Source organism: Doryrhamphus excisus, linkage group LG22, assembly GCF_037039965.1.
Source record: "Doryrhamphus excisus strain RoL-2023G ecotype Guam linkage group LG22, RoL_Dexc_Guam_v1.1, whole genome shotgun sequence".
Classification (NCBI taxonomy): domain Eukaryota; kingdom Metazoa; phylum Chordata; class Actinopteri; order Syngnathiformes; family Syngnathidae; genus Doryrhamphus; species Doryrhamphus excisus.
The window spans coordinates 3019848-3045156 of NC_136378.1; the positions used below are offsets into that span (position 1 = coordinate 3019848).

The 25309-nt window shown below is 36.8% G+C and overlaps 1 protein-coding gene across 1 annotated transcript; it reads left to right on the forward strand.

The window, feature by feature from the left end:
• Nucleotides 1-132: 132 nt before the first annotated feature.
• Nucleotides 133-24925, forward strand: gfpt2 (glutamine-fructose-6-phosphate transaminase 2). The gene is made up of 19 exons (XM_058063241.2): nucleotides 133-574; nucleotides 2373-2480; nucleotides 4174-4281; nucleotides 4484-4609; nucleotides 5618-5676; nucleotides 6488-6622; nucleotides 8249-8310; nucleotides 12260-12339; nucleotides 15627-15738; nucleotides 15823-15986; nucleotides 17272-17367; nucleotides 17462-17559; nucleotides 18334-18454; nucleotides 18529-18686; nucleotides 18769-18883; nucleotides 20573-20700; nucleotides 20792-20959; nucleotides 22011-22172; nucleotides 23746-24925. The coding sequence occupies exons 1-19, from the start codon at nucleotides 568-570 to the stop codon at nucleotides 23788-23790; spliced, it is 2052 nt and encodes a 683-aa protein (XP_057919224.1). The 5' UTR covers nucleotides 133-567; the 3' UTR covers nucleotides 23791-24925.
• Nucleotides 24926-25309: the final 384 nt, after the last annotated feature.

Below are 25309 nucleotides of genomic sequence, written 5' to 3' on the forward strand. Positions count from 1 at the left end.
CGTGAGTACGTCAACTTCGCCGCCATATTGGATGGGTCAAGGCTGCCTGTAAGTGAATGTATTTAGTTCACAAAATAAATGTAAGTTATTTCATGTAGTTAATTTATCCACACACGCACTAATATACTTTGTAAACAGTGTGATTGTTATTTTTTTGTACATTCCACAGTAGGTAGACGTGAGTACGTCAACATTCGCCGCCATATTGGTTAGGTCAACGCTGCCACTGTAAATGAACGTACTTAGTTTCATAAAGCGCCTTTTTTACAAATAAATGTACGTTATTTCATCATGTTTATTTATCCACACATGCACTAATATACTTTGTAAACAGTGTAACACATTCGCTTGTATTTGACGTATCGCAGCAGTGGACGAACCCACTCGGAGCAAATACAAGGGGAGGTGTCAGGCGTCAACATGGAGGTGTGGCCGCTTGCCTCTCCAGGAATCACCGCTTAAATGTTCACATCCAGTCGCTGTGAACTTTACAAGGCAGAAGCATCATCAATCCCGTTGATAATACAACAAATCCCCAGCTTGACTTTATCCCACAAAGCCTGAACCATGTGCGGTAAGTGTTGTTTTTTCATTCAACTCCTTTGGAGTCGTTGAGTTTTTTTACTCACACAGTTCGGACTTTAAAAACACATCATTGTTTAAAACTGTGACATTATCTTTGTTTAACTCTTCGTATTATTTGTTTCGTTTGTGAGTGGAGTAAATTCTGTCAAAATTTACGCTTTTCTTGTAACTTTTGTGGATTCACGCTAAACTGCTACGTGTCCGTGCCCCAACACCCCCCCCCCCCCCCTTCCCTTCCCGGTGACTACTGGACACCCAAGTTATAAGATGCAGAAGGAAAGATCTGATTCAAATCAAACTTTATTGGTAAATAATGACAACAAGCATAGAGGGAGCTTTACAAGCTTTACAAGCTTCAAGTCGATTTTTAACATGTTTTTAACATCTCTTTCTTCACTACAACCTGTCTACCTGCATGGGTGATACAACACTGTGTGTAATGTGCCCCACTCAATGGACAGCTGTGTGTGTGTGTGTGTGTGTGTGTGTGTGTGTGTGTGTGTGTGGAGGGAACATTCCTGCAGGACACACTGACAGAGCCCCCTCTTATGTGCATGCAATTTGTTAGACATATTAGTATTTTATTTTTAGGCTTGAATGAATTATAGTCCCTGAAACATAACTTTATTTTATTTTGTTTTGTTTTGTTTTTATTTTTTATATATATGTACACACTGACAGAGCCCCCTGTTATATGCATGCAATTTGTTAGACATATTAGTATTTTATTTTTAGGCTTGAATGAATTATAGTCCCTGAAACATAACTTTATTTTATTTTGTTTTGTTTTGTTTTTATTTTTTATATATATGTACACACTGACAGAGCCCCCTGTTATATGCATGCAATTTGTTAGACATATTAGTATTTTATTTTTAGGCTTGAACTAATTATAGTCCCTGAAGCATAACTTTATTTTATTTTATTTTTGTTTTGTTTTGTTTTGTTTTTATTTCATTTTTTTATATATATGTACACACTGACAGAGCCCCCTGTTATGTGCATGCAATTTGTTAGACATATTAGTATTTTATTTTTAGGATTGAAGTAATTATAGTCCCTGAAGCATAACTTTGTTTTGTTTTGTTTTGTTTTGTTTTACTTTTATTTTTATTTTTATTTTTATTTTTATTTTTATTTTTATTTTTATTTTTATTTTTATTTTTATTTTTATTTTTATTTTTATTTTTATTTTTATTTTTATTTTTATTTTTATTTTTATTTTTATTTTTATTTTATTTTTTATATATATGTACACACTGACAGAGCCCCTTGTTATGTGCATGCAATTTGTTAGACATATTTAGTATTATTTAGTATTTTATTTTTAGGATTGAACTAATTATAGTTCCTGAAGCTTTATTTTATTTTATTTTATTTTATTTTATTTTATTTTATTTTATTTTATTTTATTTTATTTTATTTTATTTTATTTTATTTTATTTTATTTTATTTTATTTTATTTTATTTTATTTTATTTTATTTTATTTTATTTTATTTTATTTTTTACATATATGTACATCAGACTTGGAAGTCTTTCTAATAAATGCATTTTTTTAAGTAAAAATGGCTGAAAAGTAAAAATACATTGAAATTGTTATTTTCATTAAGCGTTTTAAGAGAATATAAAGTATTTTTTAACCCAAGATATTTATAAATACACTGTATGTAAAAGCAGCTTGCCTTAGATTGTGCAGTTTTGCCTAACGAAACGTCCCATGAATGTGGAAATATTGACTTAGAGTTCCAAAATAGTTTTCTGAACGCTGCCTTTCTGTGTCCTAAAGGGATTTTTGCTTACCTAAACCATCAAGTGCCTCGCACCAGGAAGGAGATATTTGAGACACTAGTGAACGGACTGCAGAGACTGGAGTACAGAGGCTACGATTCAGCAGGTATACACACACACACACACACACATACTACACAGGCACACATTTAACAGTATCTGAAGTAAGAGAAACAAGACTTTATGTAATGTATATAATGTATGTAATGTATGATGATGGAAAGGGTAGATTATATATATTTTGTTTTGTGCTTCAAGGTTTACTGTTAGACGTCTTTAATCGCACCAAAAATATGTATAATATGTATAAGTCAAGTGTCAGGGTTACAAAAGCAGCCATGTTAGTAGCAGGCCATTGTGAGATACACTGTAACCTCGGTTAGCATCCGTCTTGGTTAGGGTGTTTTTTGGTTAAAGTCCAAAATGTATACCAAAGCCTTTGCTCTGTGATTGGCTGGCAACAAGTCTGGGTTGTAACTCGCCTCTCGCCCGAAGACAGACTGGGATAGGCTCCAGCAAAAGCAAAAGGAAAAGCGGTAGAAAATGAATGAATAAGTTCTCCTATTTTGTGTGGAAGTGGTAACATTTTGGCTTCTTATTTTGTCTTTCCCCACCCTCGGCCATCTTTGTGTGGAGTTTGCATGTTCTCCCCGTGCATGCGTGGGTTTTCTCCGGGTACTCCCGATTTCCTCCCACATTCCAAAAACATGCTAGGTTAATTGGCGACTCCAAATTGTCCATAGGTATGAATGTGAGTGTGAATGGTTGTTTGTCTATATGTGCTCTGTGATTGGCTGGCCACCAGTCCAGGGTGTTTCTCGCCTCTTGCCCGAAGACAGCTGGGATAGGCTCCAGCACCCCCGCGACCTTCGTGAGGAAAAGTGGTAGAAAATGAATGAATGAATGTATAAGTCAAGGGTCAGGGTTACAAAAGCAGCCATGCTAGTAGCAGGCCATTGTGAGATACAGTGTAACCTTGGTTAGCATCCGTCTTGGTTAGGGTGTTTTTTGGTTAAAGTCCAAAATGTATAACAAAGCCTTTGCTCTGTGATTGGCTGGCGACCAGTCCAGGGTGTAACTCGCCTCTCGCCTGAAGACAGCTGGGATAGGCTCCAGCACCCCCGCAACCCTTTAATTTATGTGGCTTTCAAATTGAATGTAATTGGAATTCCATTATTTTTTTGGAAGAATTGATTTGGTTAGCGCCAGTTTTGGTTAGAGTCTAACCTTCTGGAACAAATTAATGATGCAAACCAGAGTTCCACTGTGTCGTATTTTTTATGATATGATGATACAACACATCAGGTGATCCCTCGTCACCTGAGCTTGCACGATGTCATTGGCTAAGATTCCACTAACCAAGTCTCTATTTCACAACACTAGACCTAAAATCCAGATCCAATTCTTTGGTTGATATCTTTATCATTTTCTTTTATTAATATCCACAAAAGCCACACACCCCCACGCCCCTACGTATCCATGTATCAATACACTTTATGTTTACTCATCCTATTTGAACAGGATGAGGCGGAGCTCGTCAAACAGCTGTTTCACACACACACATTTGTGTGTGTGTGTGTGTTTATGTGTAATTATTTACAGAGAATGAGGTATAAATTGAAAGTATGTGATAATTGTAGATAAACAATTTACTACATTATTAATCTTGTTATATATAATAACTTGTGTTTTTTTACTTTCAAAATAATTTGGAGTGCATGAAAAAGCTTTCCACCTGCTCCCTTCAGCTAAGTTATTTTACAAGTTATTAATATTAATATATGTTTGTTTGTTCACAGGTATTGCAGTGGATGGAAAAAATAAGGAGACGTCTGACGTAAAGGGCAAATCCATCTGTTTAATCAAGAAGAGGGGCAAGGTCAAGGCTCTAGACGAGGAGCTCTACAGTAGGTTCATGCACCTTGGTTTTGTATGTCGGATCCCTGAAATCGTGTTATTCATTGAAACATTTGTTACCAGTGACACGTCATATTTTTTGCCTAAAAATTTCAAGAAAATGCCGAAATGAGATTACAAATGTAAAATGTCACAATCCTGGCTTTTAGGCTACCTTAATCGGACTGTGTTGTCCTTTTGGGTTTTTTTCAGAGAAAGACTCTCTAGACCTGGAGGAGGAATTGTGCACACATTTCGGCCTCGCGCACACTCGCTGGGCCACACACGGAGAACCGAGTGCTCTCAACAGCCACCCTCATCGCTCTGACAACAATAACGGTGACTTTCACACCTTCTATTGTTATGATCATGGTGTAATGTTTACTATGAGTGCGTCATGTACTCCACTGTATACATTCAAGTATTCATGACCACTGAACTATTTTAATGTTACTGTTTTGTTTTTTTTTTTGGGTGTGAGTCATTCCTAATGCTTTACCACTCCCGAAAACAACATCGCAAACTGGAACTACTTAAAAGGACCCTATTATGCTCATTGTCCGGGCCTTTGTATTGAGTTGTGGACTCCTATAGTGCAGCTACACACAATAACCCGCACAGAAAACCTTATAGATCTTCTAGAATCTGCACCTATTCCAGCTTTATTGCCTCCAATTTGTGCTGTTAATTTTTCAATTTTTATTTTTATTTTTATTTTTATTTTTATTTTTATTTTTATTTTTATTTTTATTTTTATTTTTATTTTTATTTTTATTTTTATTTTTATTTTTATTTTTATTTTTATTTTTATTTTTATTTTTTTATAAATAAAAATAGATCTTCCAGAATCTGCACCTATTCCAACTTTATTGCCTCGGAATTGTACTGTTAATTTTTTAGTTTTTAAATTTTTTATTTAAAAATAAAAATACAAATAAAAATAGATCTTCCAGAATCTGCACCTATTCCAGCTTTATTACCTCGAATTTGGCTGTTCATTTATTCCACCCATGACCCGCTTCTGGGCACGCCCACTCAGTTGTGATTGGTCACACGCCCAAAGTGCTTCCTAACTACAAACGAACCCTGATTTTTAATACAGTGGGTATAGGAGTCGTTAATAAGTCTTTGGAGAGCTAATTGAAAAGTGTTTAGTAACTACTAGCAAGAGGCCCCTGACCCCTGTTGACCCATCAACTCCATCAGTTGTAATCGGCTGGACTTGATTGACAGGTTAACTATGAATGCAAGTTTAGTTCGTCGAAGAAATCAGATGGTTTTATTACATGAAGTTTTTGACCTTTGGCCCCTGTATCGCTAATGTTTTTAATCCCATCTTGCCACCAGAGTTTGTTGTCATCCACAATGGTATCATCACCAATTACAAGGAGCTGAAAGCCTACCTGGTAAGTCCTTCTATTCCTGAGAACTTAGAGCTACAACAATTCAACCGCAAAAATTGAAGTCAAAATATTAAGTAAAAAGTTGTCAAGTGAGACAAAGTTGTAATATTTGTAGAGAAACTAGGAAAAATAACATCATTTTAGTCACATAAAGTTGAAATATTAAAGAAAAACACAAAGTCGTAAATAAAATGAGAAACAAAAGAACAAATAAAATTAAAATTTTAGGAAAATTGTTGCAGAAAAAAGTATTTTATTATAATACTATAGTCCAAATATTATGAGAATAAAGTCATAATATGAGAGGCCAATTTGCAAAAAAAACGTTGAAAGAGTAAAATTAAAAAAACAACAAAAATGGGGCAAAAAATGACAATAAAGTCAAAATACCACAAATACTTACATTTTTTTCTTGGCAAAAACCCCTTAATATTAATTACAGCTACAATAATTCAACAGTCAAAATATTAAGAAAAAATTTTGTCTTGTGAGACAAAGTTGTAATATTTCTAGAGAAACTAGGAAAAATCATTTTAGTCGCATAAAGTTGAAATATTAAAGAAAAACAAAAGAACAAATAAAATTAAAATTTTAGGAAAATTGTTGCAGAAAATGTATTTTATTACAATACTATAATTAAAATATTATGAGAATAAAGTCAAAATATAAGAGGACAATTCGCAAAAAAAACATTGAAAGCGTAAAATTAAAAAAAACAACAAAAATGGGAAAAAGATGACGTCAAAATACCACAGAAAAAGTCATATTTAACGAGAAAAAAAGTGGAATTGATCATGGGTCCTGCTGTCCTCAGATCACCAAAGGATATGCCTTTGAGTCTGAGACGGACACCGAAGTCATCCCAAAGCTCATCAAGTATGTTTACGACAACCGGGAGGACGACAGCATCCGTTTCTCGACCCTGGTGGAGAGAGTCATCCAGCAGCTGGTGAGCGGCACCCATGTGACCTTTATCGTTATTCTTCGCTTTCCTGATCCAGGGTGGACGTTTTTATGAACTTGACGTCACTGTGTGTTTGTGTTCGATGCTGCACGTTGCTTGCTCAATTGAGTGAGTAAGCGTGTGCGTGTGTTTGTATTATAACTTCCTGCCTACTCGAGACAGAGTGAATCCATCGCCTAATATTCTCCATGGCAACCACGCTGTAAACATCACAGTGACAACATCATCAAGAGGGTGTTGTCTGGTTTCACACTTTTGGGTGGGAGTGGGATGTCTGTCCTTTGCGTTATTTGGAGTAATGGGAACCAGACAGTTAGACCCCACAGAGCGCCATATGACTAAGACAAAACGTACCCCCGCACCCCTCCCCCGGTTTCATTCAGCCAGCTGTAATTGTAGTCACACAGCATAAGTTACACAATAGAGCAGGGGTCTCAAACTCAATTTACTTGGGGGCCATTTATTAAAAACAGAAAAATATACAAACTTTTTCAGTGCTTTGGTTCCGATTTTCTATAATAAAAGCTCTGATAAAACATTCCACTGTTCTCAAATATCTTAATTTTTATTTTTCTGCACAAAATAAGATGAAAAATAAACAAATCAAGAATAAAGAAAATCAATCAATCAGTAATAAATAAATATAATAATAATAATAATAAAAACTTAAGAAACCACATATAGTTGGTGGGTAGACAAATTATTTTTTTCAGATTAAAATGAACAAAGCATTATTAGAGCCCTGTAGACATGACAAAACACGACTATAGTCACATTTATACTTTTTTTATTTACAACATATTGCGCAACTGCAGGGTCTTGAGACACATGCTAACTCGCAAACTAGAGAGCTAGCGACCTAAACGGTAGCCTTCAAGTTATTTCCTTTCAACTTAAATAGCCAAAAACTTACCACTTCCACACGGATAGTGAGGATAACTATTAACAGTTATTTAACCTTTAACATGAACATTAATCAAACGTAATAATTTTTTCTGGGTACATGATACCATACAGCATTCATATCAAACTTGCGCGGGCCGCACTAACATTAAACTTTCATATCAAGGCGGGGGCCTCAAACTAGTTCTCTATTTACAACATATTGCGCAACTGCAGGGTCTTGAGACACATGCTAACTCGCAAACTCGAGATCTAGCGACCTAAACGGTAGCCTTCAATTTATTTCCTTTAAACTTAAATCGCCAAAAACTTACCACTTCCACACGGATAGTGAGGATAACTATTAACAGTTATTTAACCTTTAACATGAACATTAATCAAACATAATATTTTTTTCTGGGTACATGATACCATACAGCATCCATATCAAACTTGCTCGGGGCCGCACTAACATTAAACTTTCATATCAAGGCGGGGGCCTCAAAGTAGTGTCCTGCGGGCCACATTTGGCCCGCGAGCCGCATGTTTGAGACCCCCTATTTTTCTGTTACACGCCATTTTGGGAAGCAGTTTGGGTTGACGTTGTCTCACGTAGGAACATGGCGGTTAACTGTAATGTTTTGGTTCTGAATGGAATGTCATTTCAAGGTAAACTCGTAAGGTAAAACTTCAAGGTAAAACTTGTTGATTTTTCTCCTCTTTTCCCAGGAGGGGGCCTTTGCCTTGGTGTTTAAAAGCCGCCATTACCCAGGAGAGGCTGTGTCTGCCAGGTTGGTCAACACACTAAAACACACACAGCTTTGGAATTGATGAGTTTGCTGTGGGCCGTCATTGTCAAACATGATTTGTCATTTTATTTTTATTTTTTGGAAATACATGCAAGATATGTGCTGAATTTCCAAGACGCAGAAGAATCCAAGTCCCTTTCTTATCTTGCTCCGTCTCCATCTTGGACATAACTTCCTTCTTTCTCTTATGCCTCCGGGATTTGAGTTGTTGGCCCTCGTTTGGCGTTCCGGTGACTCATTAACGGAGATCGCCCTTCCTCAGACCTTGCAGGCTTAATAGCGCTATCATTTCATTTATACATTTTTTTTTTATCTTTGTAGTTCCAGTCAGACATCATAGATCAGGGAGCGGTAGATTACAGGAGCAAAGGGCAATTGGTGACAAAGCCTCGGTATCCGCCATTGTTGATAAGATTCCCGTGTAGTTCTCGTGCACCTACAAAAGTCGGCCTACATTCCTGCTGTGCTTCCAATCGGATGACTCTGATGATTACCTGGGGGCCACTGGAGCTCGGGTCTGGGTGAGGCTGGGCCGCATCAGGTTAAAAATAATAATAATTAAAAAAAAATATATATATATATATATTCAAAAAAGAAAAAAATATAAAAATAAAACATCTAATGAAAATATTAATAAATATGAATTATATTAAATATTAATAAATATATATATAATAGTCATCAATGCTTCTGCTATACCCTCCACTTTTTCAGTGCTTTGGTTCTTTGCAAAAGCTCTGATCAAACATTAAATTATTATAAATTAATTTTTATTTATTATTAAATGTTTAATGTTAATTTTTATTTTTTGACACAAAATAAGATGGAAAAATAAATAAGCAAATCAAAAAACAAATGAACAAATTATTTTTTATTTATTATTAAATTATTAAATAAATGTTTAATGTTATTTTTTATTTTTTTTGACACAAAATAAGATGGGAAAATAAATAAGCAAATCAAAAAACAAATGAAACAAGTGAAACAAATTAATTTTTATTTATTATTAATTTATTAAATAAATGTTTAATGTTAATTTTTTATTTTTTGACACAAAATAAGATGGAAAAATAAATAAGCAAATCAAAAAACAAATGAACAAATTATTTTTTATTTATTATTAAATTATTAAATAAATGTTTAATGTTATTTTTTATTTTTCAACACAAAATAAGATGGAAAAATAAATAAGCAAATCAAAAAACAAATGAACAAATTATTTTTTATTTATTATTAAATTATTAAATAAATGTTTAATGTTATTTTTTATTTTTCAACACAAAATAAGATGGAAAAATAAATAAGCAAATCAAAAAACAAATGAAACAAATTAAACTTTCATATCAAGGCCGGAGCCTCAAAATAGCGTCCCAAATGCGGCCCGCGGGCCGTGAGTTTGAGACCACTGCTCTAAATATAAGTCAACACACTTATTTTGGATTGTCTTAATAGCTGGCAACACAAGTGTCCAAGTTGTTACCGGCATCCTGTTCTTCTCCTACATGATGACCTTCCACTTGAGGATGCCCCCCCGAGGTGCTAAATTAGGTTCAAGCCTGGAGATATAGAGATATACATGACCACTCCATCATCTTCACCTTCTTCAGCAGGGCACGTGGTGTCATCTTGGAGGTGTGTTTGGGCTCCTTATCATGTTTGGTTAGGTCCCCCCATGGTGGGCGTCATGCTGTGTTTTGGAATGTCAACGCATTTCCCTCACGGATTGCAGCTAAGCATTGTGGGTGGCACGACGAACCATTCATCATTCTGTTACCATTCATTCATTCATTTTCTACCGCTTTTTCCTCACGAGGGTCGCTGGAGCCTATCCCAGCTGTCTTCAGGCGAGAGGCAGGGTACACCCTGGACTGGTGGCCAGCCCAATCACAGGGCACATATAGACAAACAACCATTCACACTCACATTCATACCTATGGACAATTTGGAGTCGCTAATTAACCTAGCATGTTTTTTGGAATGTGGGAGGAAACCGGAGTACCCGGAGAAAACCCACGCATGCACGGGGAGAACATGCAAACGCCACACAGAGATGGCCGAGGGTGGGGAAAAACAAAATAAGAGGCCAAAAAGTTACCACTTCCACACAAAATAGGAGGAGAACTCATTTATTCATTCATTTTCTACCATTTCTCCTCATGAGGGTTGCTGGAGCCTATCCCAGCCTTCTTTGGGCGAGAGGCGGGGTACACCCTGGACTGGTGGCCAGCCAATCACAGGGAACATATAGACAAACAACCATTCACACTCACATTCATACCTATGGACAATTTGGAGTCGCTAATTAACCTAGCATGTTTTTGGAATGTGGGAGGAAACCGGAGTACCCAGAGAAAACCCACGCATGCACGGGGAGAACATGCAAACGCCACACAGAGATGGCCGAGGGTGGGGAAAGACAAAATAAGAGGCCAAAAAGTTACCACTTCCACACAAAATAGGAGGAGAACTCATTTATTCATTCATTTTCTACCATTTCTCCTCATGAGGGTTGCTGGAGCCTATCCCAGCCTTCTTCGGGCGAGAGGCGGGGTACACCCTGGACTGGTGGCCAGCCAATCACAGGGCACATATAGACAAACAACCATTCACACTCACATTCATACCTATGGACAATTTGGAGTCGCTAATTAACCTAGCATGTTTTTTGGAATGTGGGAGGAAACCGGAGTACCCGGAGAAAACCCACGCATGCACGGGGAGAACATGCAAACTCCACACAGAGATGGCTGAGGGTGGGAAAGACAAAATAAGAAGCCAAAAAGTTACCACTTCCACACAAAATAGGAGGAGAACTCATTCATTCATTCATTTTTTACTGGTTGTCCTCACGAGGGTCACAGGGGGGTGCTGGAGCCTATCCCAGCTGTCTTCGGGCGACTGGTGGCCAGCCAATCACAGGGCACATATAGACAAACAACCATTCACACTCACATTCATACCTATGGACAATTTGGAGTCGCTAATTAACCTAGCATGTTTTTTGGAATGTGGGAGGAAACCGGAGTACCCGGAGAAAACACAGGGAGAACATGCAAACTTCACACAGAGATGGCCGAGGGTGGAATTGAACCCTGGTGTCCTCCGAGCTGTGAGGTCTGCACGCTAACCACTCGTACACCGTGCAGCAAAATAATGTTATTTTTCCTCATGACACTAAACACATTCTTGGAAATTCTCCATTTTTCTTTGGTAAATCATATTGTTAGAATGTACCGCGGGCCGCACTTTGGACACCCTTTCTGTAATGAAAATGTGTACTCACTTTTACTGAAGATGCTGAAAAAGGCACGAAGAAACGTTTATACAGTGTAGTGATACTCGCCAGTTGTCACCTCTTGCTTTGTCTTCAAGGATCAACTTCCAAACGGGACTTCTTTCCGGTTTTATCTCCCTCTTTTTGTTCTATCGTATTCTCTCCTTCCAGCAACACATCTCACTTTTCTATCATCCATTGGCTTCCCCTCTTTTTTCCCTCCCTCAGGGTAAATATTGTACTGGATAACAACCACATGTTTCTGTTTGCGAGCTTCACTTCAAGCCCCACACCCTTTTAAAACAACCAGCCGGCTTACGTCAGTGGATCCGAGACCCGGAATCTTAACTAGAGAGGGAGAAAAGCGGATCCAGTCGTACAAAAACTACAAGGAGAGGGGGGGGGGTGACGTCTTAAGGAGAGGCCTTAAGAATTTCTGTCTTCATAAGCAACTTGACATGAAGAGGTTTTTAGTTAGGATCTCGTGTTTGCTCGCTGGTCAGTCACGCCTGTGAAACTCAGCTCCACCTTTGTCACCATCCGCTGCCGAGCAAAGACGCTAATGAATGCACGGTTGATGATAAGGCGCCGCGCTGATAAACCAAGGACCAAGTGACCTTGTTGTAACGCCTCGAAACTTCTCCTGTCTGCCAACAGGAGAGGAAGTCCGTTGCTCATTGGAGTACGCAGCGAACACGAGCTGTCAACTGAACACATCCCGGTTCAGTATAAGGGTGGTGAGTACCATTCCTCGCTTTGTCTGTCTGCCACTGTCGTTATCGGTATCGATAATTATCGGACATCCCGAGTTTTAACGTTATTAGATATTTATAGACATGAAATAACAAGCCAAGATTATTATACATTTATCGGAATACATTTTATTGTCAGTATCAGAGAACATGCTAACTCCTTATTTCTAAAATCACAAATACTTGTGTTAGAATCAATTTCTAGGGATCACAATAGATGAAAATATGATCTGGAAACCTCATATTACAAATATACAACATAAGGTGGCCAGAAATATTTCAATATTGAACAAAGCAAAATTTGTTCTCAATCAGAAATCACTAAATTATAACTATTAAAAAAATTCAACTATATTAGGAAAGCAGGAAGTGAACAAATGTAAAATTAAAATTAAAATTAAAATTAAAATTAAAATTAAAATTAAAATTAAAATTAAAATTAAAATTAAAATTAAAATTAAAATTAAAATTAAAATTAAAATTAAAATTAAAATTAAAATTAAAATTAAAATATATTAGGAAAGCAGGAAGTGAACAAATTAAAATTAAAATTAAAATTAAAATTAAAATTAAAATTAAAATTAAAATTAAAATTAAAATTAAAATTAAAATTAAAATTAAAATTAAAATTAAAATTAAAATATATTAGGAAAGCAGGAAGTGAACAAAATTAAAATTAAAATATATTAGAAAAGCAGGAAGTGAACAAAATTAAATTAAAATTAAAATATATTAGGAAAGCAGGAAGTGATTAAAATTAAAATTAAAATTAAAATTAAAATTAAAATTAAAATTAAAATTAAAATTAAAATTAAAATTAAAATTAAAATTAAAATTAAAATTAAAATTAAAATTAAAATTAAAATTAAAATTAAAATTAAAATTAAAATATATTAGGAAAGCAGGAAGTGAACAAATGTAACAGTTACTGATTGTAAAAGTACCAGATGGAGGGGTAGGATTTAATAAGCTTTGCTTCTTCCTACTCCTTTTGGACATGTGGAACTGTGAACTGATTATGTGATGCATTCAATTGTAATCTGATGCATGTTCAAATGAAATTAAACCATTACCATTGTCACACTTAAATAATAATAATCTCCATAATCATAACAATGCATTCGATTTACGTATATAGCGACTTTTTACAAGTTACCCACAGCTGCTCCTTACGGAAACGTGGTTGCCGACTCGCCCCTAAATTCTCTCAAACCACCACCCAACATTCATTCACGTTCATACACCGCCAGCACTGGAGGCAAGGTGCATGAGGTATCTTGCCCAAGGACACAACAACAGTGACTGGGATGGAGGGAGGGCGACTTTATTTCGATATTATGCATCAATGTTTCCAGAATACAATTAAAAACTACCCGAATGCAACAAAAATGCAAACAGAGGTTGGATTCTTTGGTTTCAGGGGTTGTGATAATACATTTCCTGCTCTGCAAGCCATTTAATAGACTTGAGGCAGAAATCCCAAAAGTAACATCTAGTATTTGTTGGAGACAATCACATGTGCTTGGTATCAACTAAGATGTATCAAATGTGTATTGACTGATTACAAATGAGTCTCTGTGTGCATTTGGGGTGCTATTGTGTAATAATTCCTTGTGAAACCATCTTTTCTGAGAAAAGATGGCTGCCAGATATTTCATGGAAAAAACGTCTCTGGAAAAAGCATTGTGACGCGCTCTTCTCAGTCCCGGTCTATCAAGCAAAACCAGAGTAGAGAAAACTCCAGCTGGACTGGACTGCGCATAGATAAAATATCTATATTCATTATTTTAAATTTAAAATTTGCCATTGTGTTTTTATATTATGTCTGTTCAAACTTTTCACGTCAGGTTTCTGAAAGGAACAAGTGACACCCGTTCAAAGTGCAAGATAGAGTTACTATACTTGCTGTGGGGTGTGGACGCAGCCACTCTGGGTGTGTCCATTTAATAGCTGGGAAAAACCTTTTAGCGTCTCTTGTCGTCTGTTTGACCTGTATAGATGACAAACTGTACACAGACTACTCGTACAACGTAAATCTGCGTCAATAATATAGAAGATTATTGGAATCATTCATTTATGTTATGAATAACCTTCACAAAGTTAAAAGGTTTGATTACTTTTACATTAAAGGGTTTCTAGTATGCTTTTTCCACTTTTCTGACCTATAAATGTAGTTAGAACAGTGGACTCAAACATGCGGCCCGCGGGCCAAATGTGGCCCGCAGGACACTACTTTGAGGCCCCTGCCTTGATATGAAAGTTTAATGTCCCGCGCAAGTTTGATATGGATGCTGTATGGTATCATGTACCGAGAAAAAAATATTACGTTTGATTAATGTTCATGTTAAAGGTTAAATAACTGTTAATAGTTATCCTCCCTATCCGTGTGGAAGTGGTAAGTTTTTGGATATTTAAGTTTAAAGGAAATAACTTAACCGTTGATTAATGTTCATGTTAAAGGTTAAGGACTGGTGGCCAGCCAATCACAGGGCACATATAGACAAACAGAGTGGCATCGAGGGTGGAATCGAACTGGTGTCTCCTAGCTGTGAGGCCTACACACTAACCACTCATATCATATAGATAGATAGACACCAGTCACCAATGGCATGTCTGACATGATACAATGAAAAAAGAGCTCCGGATCCATGTGGAAGTGGTACGTTTTTGACTTCTTAAATTTCATTCATTTTCAACCGCTTTTTCCTCACGAAGGTCGCGGGGGGTCTGGAGCCTATCCCAGCTGTCTTTAGGCGAGAGGCGGGGTACACCCTGGACTGGTGGCCAGCCAATCACAGAGCACATATAGACAAACAACCATTCACACTCACATTCATACCTATGGACAATTTGGAGTCGCTAATTAACCTAGCATGTTTTTGGAATGTGGGAGGAAACCGGAGTACCCGGGAAAAAAAACCCACGCATGCACGGGGAGAACATGCAAACTCCACACAGAGATGGCCGAGGGTGGGGAAAGACAAAATAAGAAGCCAAAAAGTTACCACTTCCACACAAAATAGGAGAAGAACTCATTCATTCATTTTTTACCGCGAAGGTTATGGGGGATGCTGGAGCCTATCCCAGCTGTCTTCAAGGGAGAGGCGGGGTACACCCTGGACTGGTGGCCAGCCAATCACAGGGCACTCATGTAAAGCACTATGTGCTACATTCTATGTATGACAAGTGCTCTACAAATAAAGTTTGATTGATTAATTGATTGAGTGGTGATTGTTTTAGTGACCCCTGACCTCTGATTTTTAACCCCACAGCTCTCCTAAAGGAGGACATCAAGGAAAAGAACAACCATAACCGCCAGGACAGCACTATTAACTCCGTCGGGGATGGCAGGGCGGTGGAGTATTACTTTGCCTCTGATGCCAGGTCAGAAACCCGACTCTCATTTTACCGTTTTGCAAAATATGAATGGAAACCAATCGCTTAATTTCGAGCATATTTGATTGACAGTGCCATTATTGAGCACACCAACAAGGTGTTGTACCTGGAGGACGATGACATCGCAGTGGTCAGAGGAGGGAAACTTTCCATCCACAGGATGAACCGGCAGGCCGGCGAGGATCCTGTGCGGGCCATCCAAACTCTAAAAATGGAGCTGCAGCAGATAATGAAAGGTCAGATACCGTTTTGAGAAAATACTTTTGAAAGCAAACAGTAGAAAGATCAAAACAAACCTTTTATGGAATGCCTTTAATAACAGAAGATATTTTTTTCTGATACTTTTACGCCCTCTGGTGGCTGGTTTTAGTCAACACAGCATTGTTGTCCAAAGCACACTAGTAGAAGGGTGGTCATGAGAATATACATACACTGTTTAATGCAGGGGTCTCAAACTCAATTTACTTGGGGGGCCACTGGAGCTAGGGTCTGGATGAGACTGGGCCGCATCAGGTTTTCCAAAAAAAAAAAAAAAAATCGCATTTATTAAAAACAGAAAAATTAATAAACTTTGCTTTGGTTCTGATTTTCTACAAGAAAAGCTCTGATAAAACATTGCACTGTTCTCAAATATCTTATTTTTTATTTTTCTACACAAAATAAGATGAAAAATAAATAAACAAATCAAGAACAAAGAAAATCAATCAATCAGTAATAAATAAATACATATAATAATAATAATAAAAACTTAAGAAACCACATATAGTTGGTGGGTAGACAAATTATTTTTTTCAGATTAAAATGAACAAAGCATTATTAGAGCCCTGTAGACATGACAAAACACGACTATAGTCACATTTATACTCTTTTTATTTACAACATATTGCGCAACTGCAGGGTCTTGAGACACATGCTAACTCGCAAACTAGACAGCTAGCGACCTAAACGGTAGCCTTCAAGTTATTTCCTTTAAACTTAAATAGCCAAAAACTTACCACTTCCACACGGATAGGGAGGATAACTATTAACAGCTATTTAACCTTTAACATGAACATTAATCAAACGTAATAATTTTTTCTGGGTACATGATACCATACAGCATCCATATCAAACTTGCGCCGGCCGCGCTAACATTAAACTTTCATATCAAAGCGGGGGCCTCAAAGTAGTGTCCTGCGGGCCACATTTGGCCCGCGGGCCGCGTGTTTGAGACCCCTGGTTTAATGCATTGAACAAAAAAAAAAAAAAAACTGTATTATGGAAAGCAGGAAGTGAACAAATGCAACAGTTACTGATTGTAAAAGTACCAGATGGAGGGGTGGGATTTAATAAGATTTGCTTCTTCCTACTCCTTTTGGACATGTGGAACTGTGAACTGATTACGTGATGCATTCAATTGTAATCTGATGCATGTTCAAATGAAATTAAACCATTACCATATGTTCAACTGTGCAGATTACCCAATGTTATAAAAGGTGTTAATCCAGTGTGCATTATAATGTATTTCCACCCTCTTTGCAGGAAACTTTCATTCCTTCATGCAGAAAGAGATCTTTGAGCAGCCGGAGTCGGTGGTGAACACAATGAGAGGTCGGATTTGTTTTGACACCAACACCGGTAAGCATAAAATATTATGTCTCACACACATTATATTGAAGATGCATGCGTATATGTATATAACGCAACTGCCTGCTTTACTGCACCTTCTTAGTGGTTCTCGGAGGACTGAAGGACCACCTGAAGGAAATCAAACGCTGCAGACGACTTATCATGATTGGCTGCGGCACTAGTTTCCATGCAGCAGTCGCTGTGAGTAGAGAGAGTGGTCGTCAAAATTTGTGAGAATAATAAAGTTTATGGGCGGCACGGCGGTCTAGTGGTTAGTGCACAACCTCACAGCTAGGAGACCAGGGTTCAATTCCACGCTCGGCCATCTCTGTGTGGAGTTTGCATGTTTTTTCTCTGGGTACTCCGGTTTCCTCCCACATTCCAAAAACATGCTAGGTTAATTAGCGACTCCAAATTGTCCATAGGTATGACTGTGAGTGTGAATGGTTGTTTGGATTGGCTGGCCACCAGTCCAGGGTGTACCCCGCCTGTCGCCCGAAGACAGCTGGGATAGGCTCCAGCACCCCCGCGACCGTCGTGAGGATAAGCGGTAGAAAATGAATGAATGAATGAATGAGTTCTTCTCCTACTTTGTGTGGAAGTGGTAACTTTGTGGTTTCTTATTTTGTTTTTCTCCACTCTCGGCCATCTCTGTGTGGAGTTTGCATGTTCTCCCCGTGCATGCGTGGGTTTTCTCCGGGTACTCCGGTTTCCTCCCACATTCCAAAAACATGCTAGGTTAATTAGCGACTCCAAATTGTCCATAGGTATGAATGTTAGTGTGAATGGTTGTTTGTCTATATGTGCCCTGTGATTGGTTGGCCACCAGTCCAGGGTGTACCCCGCCTCTCACCCGAAGACAGCTGGGATAGGCTCCAGCACTCCCACGACCCTCGTGAGGAAAAAGCAGTAGAAAATGAATAAAGTTTATGTTTGAAGCGATGCTGAGTTTGCTCTCCTCTCAAACATTTTCAGACCAGACAGATTCTGGAGGAGCTCACAGAACTGCCCGTCATGGTGGAGCTGGCGAGCGACTTCCTGGACCGCAATACGCCTGTTTTTCGAGACGACGTCAGCTTCTTCATCAGCCAATCAGGTGACAGCAACACCAGCCTTACTGCACTCGATGCCGAGATGCATTTTTAACCCTTGACCTCTGCGCACCGTCAGGAGAGACAGCAGACACGTTGATGGCTTTGCGATACTGTAAAGACAGAGGCGCTCTCACAGTGGGTGTAACCAACACTGTGGGAAGCTCCATTTGCAGGGAGACAGACTGTGGAGTCCACATCAATGCTGGGCCTGAGATTGGAGTAGCTAGTACCAAGGTATTGACACAGAGACCCACCTTTGTGGGGTTATATATATATATATATATAAAAACATATGTCCTCCATGTTTGTGATGCAGGCGTACACCAGTCAGTTTGTGGCGCTCATCATGTTTGGCCTGATGGTGAGTGAGGACAGGCTCTCGCTGCAAAAGAGAAGACAGGACATCATTGACAGCCTCAAGGAACTACCCGGTAACTAAACAACACCAATAAATGACAAATGACATTTGTGGCAAATGAACAGGAAGAGTGGCGCCATCTTGTGTCATGTGGGACACTCAGGGTCCATTCAGGGATTTTTTATTCATTCATTTTCTACCGCCTATCCCAGCTCTCTTCAGGCGAGAGGCGGGGTACACGCCAACCAATCACAAGGCACATACAGACAAACAACCATTCACACTCACATTCATACCTATGTACAATTTGGAGTCGCTAATTAACCTAGCATGTTTTTGGAATGTGGGAGGAAACCGGAGTACCCGGAGAAAACCTACGCATACATGTGGAGAACATGCAAACTCCACACAGAGATGGTCGAAGGTGGGGAAAAACAAAATAAGAAGCCAAAAAGTTACCACTTCCACACAAAATAGGAGGCAAACTCATTCATTCATTCATTTTCTACCGCTTACCCTCACAAGGTTCGCAGGAGGTGCTGGAGCCTATCCCAGCTGTCTTTGGGCGAGAGGCGGGGTACACATTCATACCTATGGACAATTTGGAGTCGCTAATTAACCTAGCATGTTTTTAGAATGTGGGAGGAAACCGGAGTACCTGGAGAAAACTCACGCATGCACGGGGAGAACATGCAAACTCCACACAGAGATGGCCGAGGGTGGGGAAAGACAAAATAAGAAGCAAAAAAGTGACCACTTCCACACAAAATAGGAGGAAAACTCATTCATTCATTTTCTACCGCTTATCCTCACAAGGGTCGCAGGGGGTGCTGGAGCCTATCCCAGCTGTCTTTGGACGAGAGGCGGGGTACACCCTGGACTGGTTGCCAGCCAATCACAGGGCACATATAGACAAACAACCATTCACACTCACATTCATACCTATGGACAATTTGGAGTCGCTAATAAACCTAGCATGTTTTTGGAATGTGGGAGGAAACCAGAGTACCCGGACATGCAAACTCCACACAGAGATGGCCCAGGGTGGGGAAAGACAAAATAAGAAGCCAAAAAGTTACCACTTCCACACAAAATAGGAGGAGAACTCATTCATTTTCTACCACTTATCCTCACAAGGGTCGCGGGGGATGCTGGAGCCTATAGACACATATAGTAGGCACATATAGACAAACAACCATTCACACTCACATTCATACCTATGGACAATTTGGAGTCGCTAATTAACCTAGCATGTTTTTGGAATGTGGGAGGAAACCGGAGTACCCGGAGAAAACCCACGCATGCACGGGGAGAACATGCAAACTCCACACAGAGATGGCCAACGGTGGGGAAAGACAAAATAAGAAGCCAAAAAGTTACCACTTCCACACAAAATAGGAGGAGAACTCATTCATTCATTCATTTTCTACTGCTTATCCTCACTAGGGGCTGCTGGAGCGTATCCCAGCCATCTTCCGGCGAGAGTCGGGGTACACCCTGGACTGGTGGCCAGCCAATCACAGGGCACATATAGACAAACAACCATTCACACTCACATTCATACCTATGGACAATTTGGAGTCACCAATTATTAACCGAGCATTATTTCGTACCACGTTGTACACAATCATAGAAACCCAGAATTTTAACATTTAAAAAGTCAAGTAGCTTGTAAAGTACATTTTTAATATTTCAATATATTTTTAAAGACAGACAAACAACATGACATAAGTCATCATAATATCTTTTGTTTGTGTCCCAGAGCTGATAAAAAAGGTTTTGTCTCTGGATGAGAAGATCAAGACCATCGCTGATGAGCTGTACCAACAAAGATCCCTTCTGGTTATGGGCCGTGGTTTCAATTATGCCACTTGCCTTGAGGGGGCGCTGGTGAGTTGTTTAGCGTCCCTGTAGCCTCGTTTAAAAAAAAAACTGCAAGGAGTATAGATTCTGTTTTATTGTGATCTTTTTCAAATTCCAGAAAATCAAGGAGATCACCTACATGCACTCGGAGGGGATCCTGGCCGGGGAGCTGAAGCACGGACCTTTGGCCCTGATTGACAAACACATGCCCGTCATCATGATCATCATGAAGGACGCCTGCTACACCAAGTGTCACAACGCTCTGCAACAGGTCACCGCAAGATCGGTATGTCATGGAATCAATCATATTTTTCTCATATAGACATCAGTTTTTTTTCTACATATTTTTCCTGAAAATGTTGTTTACAATCGTCTGTAGGCCATTTGACACTGTCCTATTTGTCCTTGGGAGTGAGAAGTACACAGTTTTACACAAGTATAATATTAATAATATTAATTATTATAATATAATATAGATAATTATAATATTATAATTATAATATATAGTATAATTATAATATATAATTATATTATATTATTCATTCATTCGTTCATTTTCTACCGCTTTTTCCTCACGAGGGTTATATTGTATTGTATTGTATTGTTTTATATTATAAATATATAAAATATATATAGAGAAATATATATATAAAAATATATAATATATGTAATATAATATCCTATAATTATATTATATTATATATATTCTATGTAATATAATTATATTATATATAATATATTGTAATATAATTATATTATAATATAATATAATTCTATTATATTATATATTATATTATAAATATATAAATATATATAAATATATATATACAAATATATAAAAAATATATATGTAATATAATATACTATCAATATATTAGAATTATATTATATTATATATTATATATAATATAATTATATTATAATGTAATATAATGATATTATATTATTTTATAATATAATTTAATATAATTATATTATATTACATACATTATATATTTTTTATATATTTATATTATATTATTAATGAAGTGTTAATAATTACCCCGCCTCTCGCCCAAAGACAGCTGGGATAGGCTCCAGTACCCCCCACGACCCTCATGAGGAAAAGCGGTAGAAAATGAATGAATGAATGAATATTAATATTCGAGTGTTATGACTTGGAATAAAATCGGCTTTAAGATTTAAGTACATCCGATTATTGTAATCCAATCTGACTCATGTGAAAGTTGAGTTAATTTTAGGATATTAGAGGGACTAAGTCATGTCTACACACACCCCCGTACTCTCATTATTGATGTCTGACTATCCCCCCCCCACATCCCACCTCACCCCACCAGGGCAGGCCCATCATCTTGTGTTGCCAGGACGATACTGAGGTAACCAGGAACGCCTATCAGACCATCGAGCTGCCGCGTACTGTGGACTGTCTGCAGGGCATCCTGAGTGTCATCCCACTGCAGCTGATGTCATTCCACTTGGCCGTTCTGCGAGGATATGATGTAAGTACTCTGGACGATGTTTGATATGTATATATAAATAAATTGATCGCTTATTTTCCTATCGGATACTTAAGAACGTAAGACTTGGCTCTTTATTGCTCTCTGGTTCTCCCATATCTTACTTATTGTGTGGAAATATGGGCTAATAACTATAAAAGCAATCTTCACTCGCTAAATGTACTGCAAAAAGGCCAGTAAGGATAATTCAGAGAACATACTAACTCCTTATTTGTAAAATGACAAATACTTCAACTTGCTGATATAGTTCATCTTCAAACAAGCTAAAATAATGCATAAGGCTAAAAATAACCAATTAGCTAAAAATGTCATCCAATACTTCTCTACAAGAGAGGAGAAATATGATCTCAGGGAAGAAGTACATTTGAAACACTTCTATGCTAGGACTACGTAAAAAAGCTATAGCATTTCAGTATGTGGAACAAAAATAAAATAAAATAAAAAAATTAACAATTTGTAAAAAAAAAATTAAAAATTTGTAAAAAAAAATTAAAAATTTGTAAAAAAAAAAATTAAACATTTGTAAAAAAATAAATAAAAATTTGTCAAAAACAATTTGTAAAAAAATTAAAATGTAAAAATTGTGAAAATTGTAAACTTTTTTAAAATGTTAAACATTTTTAAAATTATTTTTTTTTTAAATTAAACTATATTAGGAAAGCAGGAAGTGAACAAATGTAACAGTTACTGATTGTAAAAGTACCAGATGGAGGGGTAGGATTTAATAAGCTTTGCTTCTTCCTACTCCTTTTGGACATGTGGAACTGTGAACTGATTATGTGACAAAAATAAAATAATAATAAAAAAAAGAACAAATTATTAAAAAAAATAAATAAAAAATAATAAAATTTTTAATTAAACTATATTAGGAAAGCAGGAAGTGAACAAATGTAACAGTTACTGATTGCAAAAGTACCAGATGGAGGGGTAGGATTTAATAAGCTTTGCTTCTTCCTACTCCTTTTGGACATGTGGAACTGTGAACTGATTATGTGACAAAAAAAATAAAAATAATAATGATAAAAAATAAAAAAATATAAAAAAAAATGTTTTTTTAATAATAAATTTTTTAATTAAACTATATTAGGAAAGCAGGAAGTGAACAAATGTAACAGTTACTGATTGTAAAAGTACCAGATGGAGGGGTAGGATTTAATAAGCTTTGCTTCTTCCTACTCCTTTTGGACATGTGGAACTGTGAACTGATTATGTGACAAAAATTACATAAAAAAAATAAAACATGAAAAAAAAAAACATTTTTTAAAAAATTATTATTTTTTTTTAATTAAACTATATTAGGAAAGCAGGAAATGAACAAATGTAACAGTTACTGATTGTAAAAGTACCAGATGGAGGGGTAGGATTTAATAAGCTTTGCTTCTTCCTACTCCTTTTGGACATGTGGAACTGTGAACTGATTATGTGATGCATTCAATTGTAATCTGATTGCACGTTCAAATGAAATCAAACCATTACCATTACTATTACAAACTAGTCGACTGTGAAATCTCAACTGACATAGCTAATGATGATAAATTATTTGGCTTCCCTGCAGGTTGACTGTCCCAGAAACCTCGCCAAGTCCGTCACGGTGGAATGAAAACATGGAGTGAGGCCAAAGGAGACGTTATAGCTTTGCAGTGCAATTCTCAATTCTCGGAATGTTTGCGCGGCCGTGCATGGCTGCATTTATGTTATATGTGTGTGTGTTCAGTGCGTATGTGAGTGAAAGAGGTACGTTTTATTTTTGTTTTTATGAAAACAAATGTGAAGTTTGACCGATACACTGACGAGGGAACACCGGTGCCGTTATGGATCACATTGCACAAACATACTGTGCCTTTTCTAATCTCTAGAAAAGCCAAAATATCTTTAACTAGCTTCATAATAAGCAATAAATGCCAAATGGAAGAAATTACAGCAGTGCAATATGGGGACCAAATGTGCATTATGAAAGTACACAATCGTGACTGAACTACTCGCTTGCGTTATGTACAATTTCATTTTATATTTACAGAACATAATTCCAAAGACGTGTTTTATCCGTGTTGTACATGAATGCAGCTATTGTAACTTACGTGCTTCAACTTAAATATAATAACAGAATCCGCCAGTAGGAAATTCAATACATTCATTGCTTTTCACGTTTATTTTTTTTTTTACGCTTGTGTTATGTTTATTTTTATTTTCGACATTCAACACAACAGGATCGTAAAATACATACTGTAATCATAGCATGCCAGAGCTCTCTATTAGCATCTAGCTTCATTTTCATAAAGTACGCAAGGAGTCATCATCCAGGGGGGGAAAAAAAAACTGAAATACTGTTATTCTTATCAGCGTTTGTATGGGTTCATAACAATTAAAATGTTGTATTTATCTGATTTGTATTTTATAAATGTCAAAGAAGAGGTGTTGATTTATATGTATGATTTTTGTTTCATACTGTGTGTTTTTTTTATATAGACATAATGCTCTATCAATCAGTAACTCGATAAAGCGTTGCACTCAAATGTGTTGCTGATTGGCTTTTTACGAGAAGTTTTTGTATTTATTTTTTTATTTTTTATTTTATTTTTGGCCCATAATCAGTTCACAGTTCCACATGTCCAAAAGGAGTAGGAAGAAGCAAAGCTTATTAAATCCTACCCCTCCATCTGGTACTTTTACAATCAGTAACTGTTACATTTGTTCACTTCCTGCTTTCCTAATATAGTTGAATTTAATTTTTTTTTTTATTTAAAAAAATAATATTTTTTTATTTTGTATTATTATTATTTTTATTTTTTTTGTCACATAATCAGTTCACAGTTCCACATGTCCAAAAGGAGTAGGAAGAAGCAAAGCTTATTAAATCCTACCCCTCCATCTGGTACTTTTACAATCAGTAACTGTTACATTTGTTCACTTCCTGCTTTCCTAATATAGTTTAATTAAAAATTGTAATTTTTTTTAATTTAGAAAATTTTTACATTTTAAAATTTTTTATTTTTATTTTTTATTATTATTTATTTATTTATGTCACATAATCAGTTCACAGTTCCACATGTCCAAAAGGAGTAGGAAGAAGCAAAGCTTATTAAATCCTACCCCTCCATCTGGTACTTTTACAATCAGTA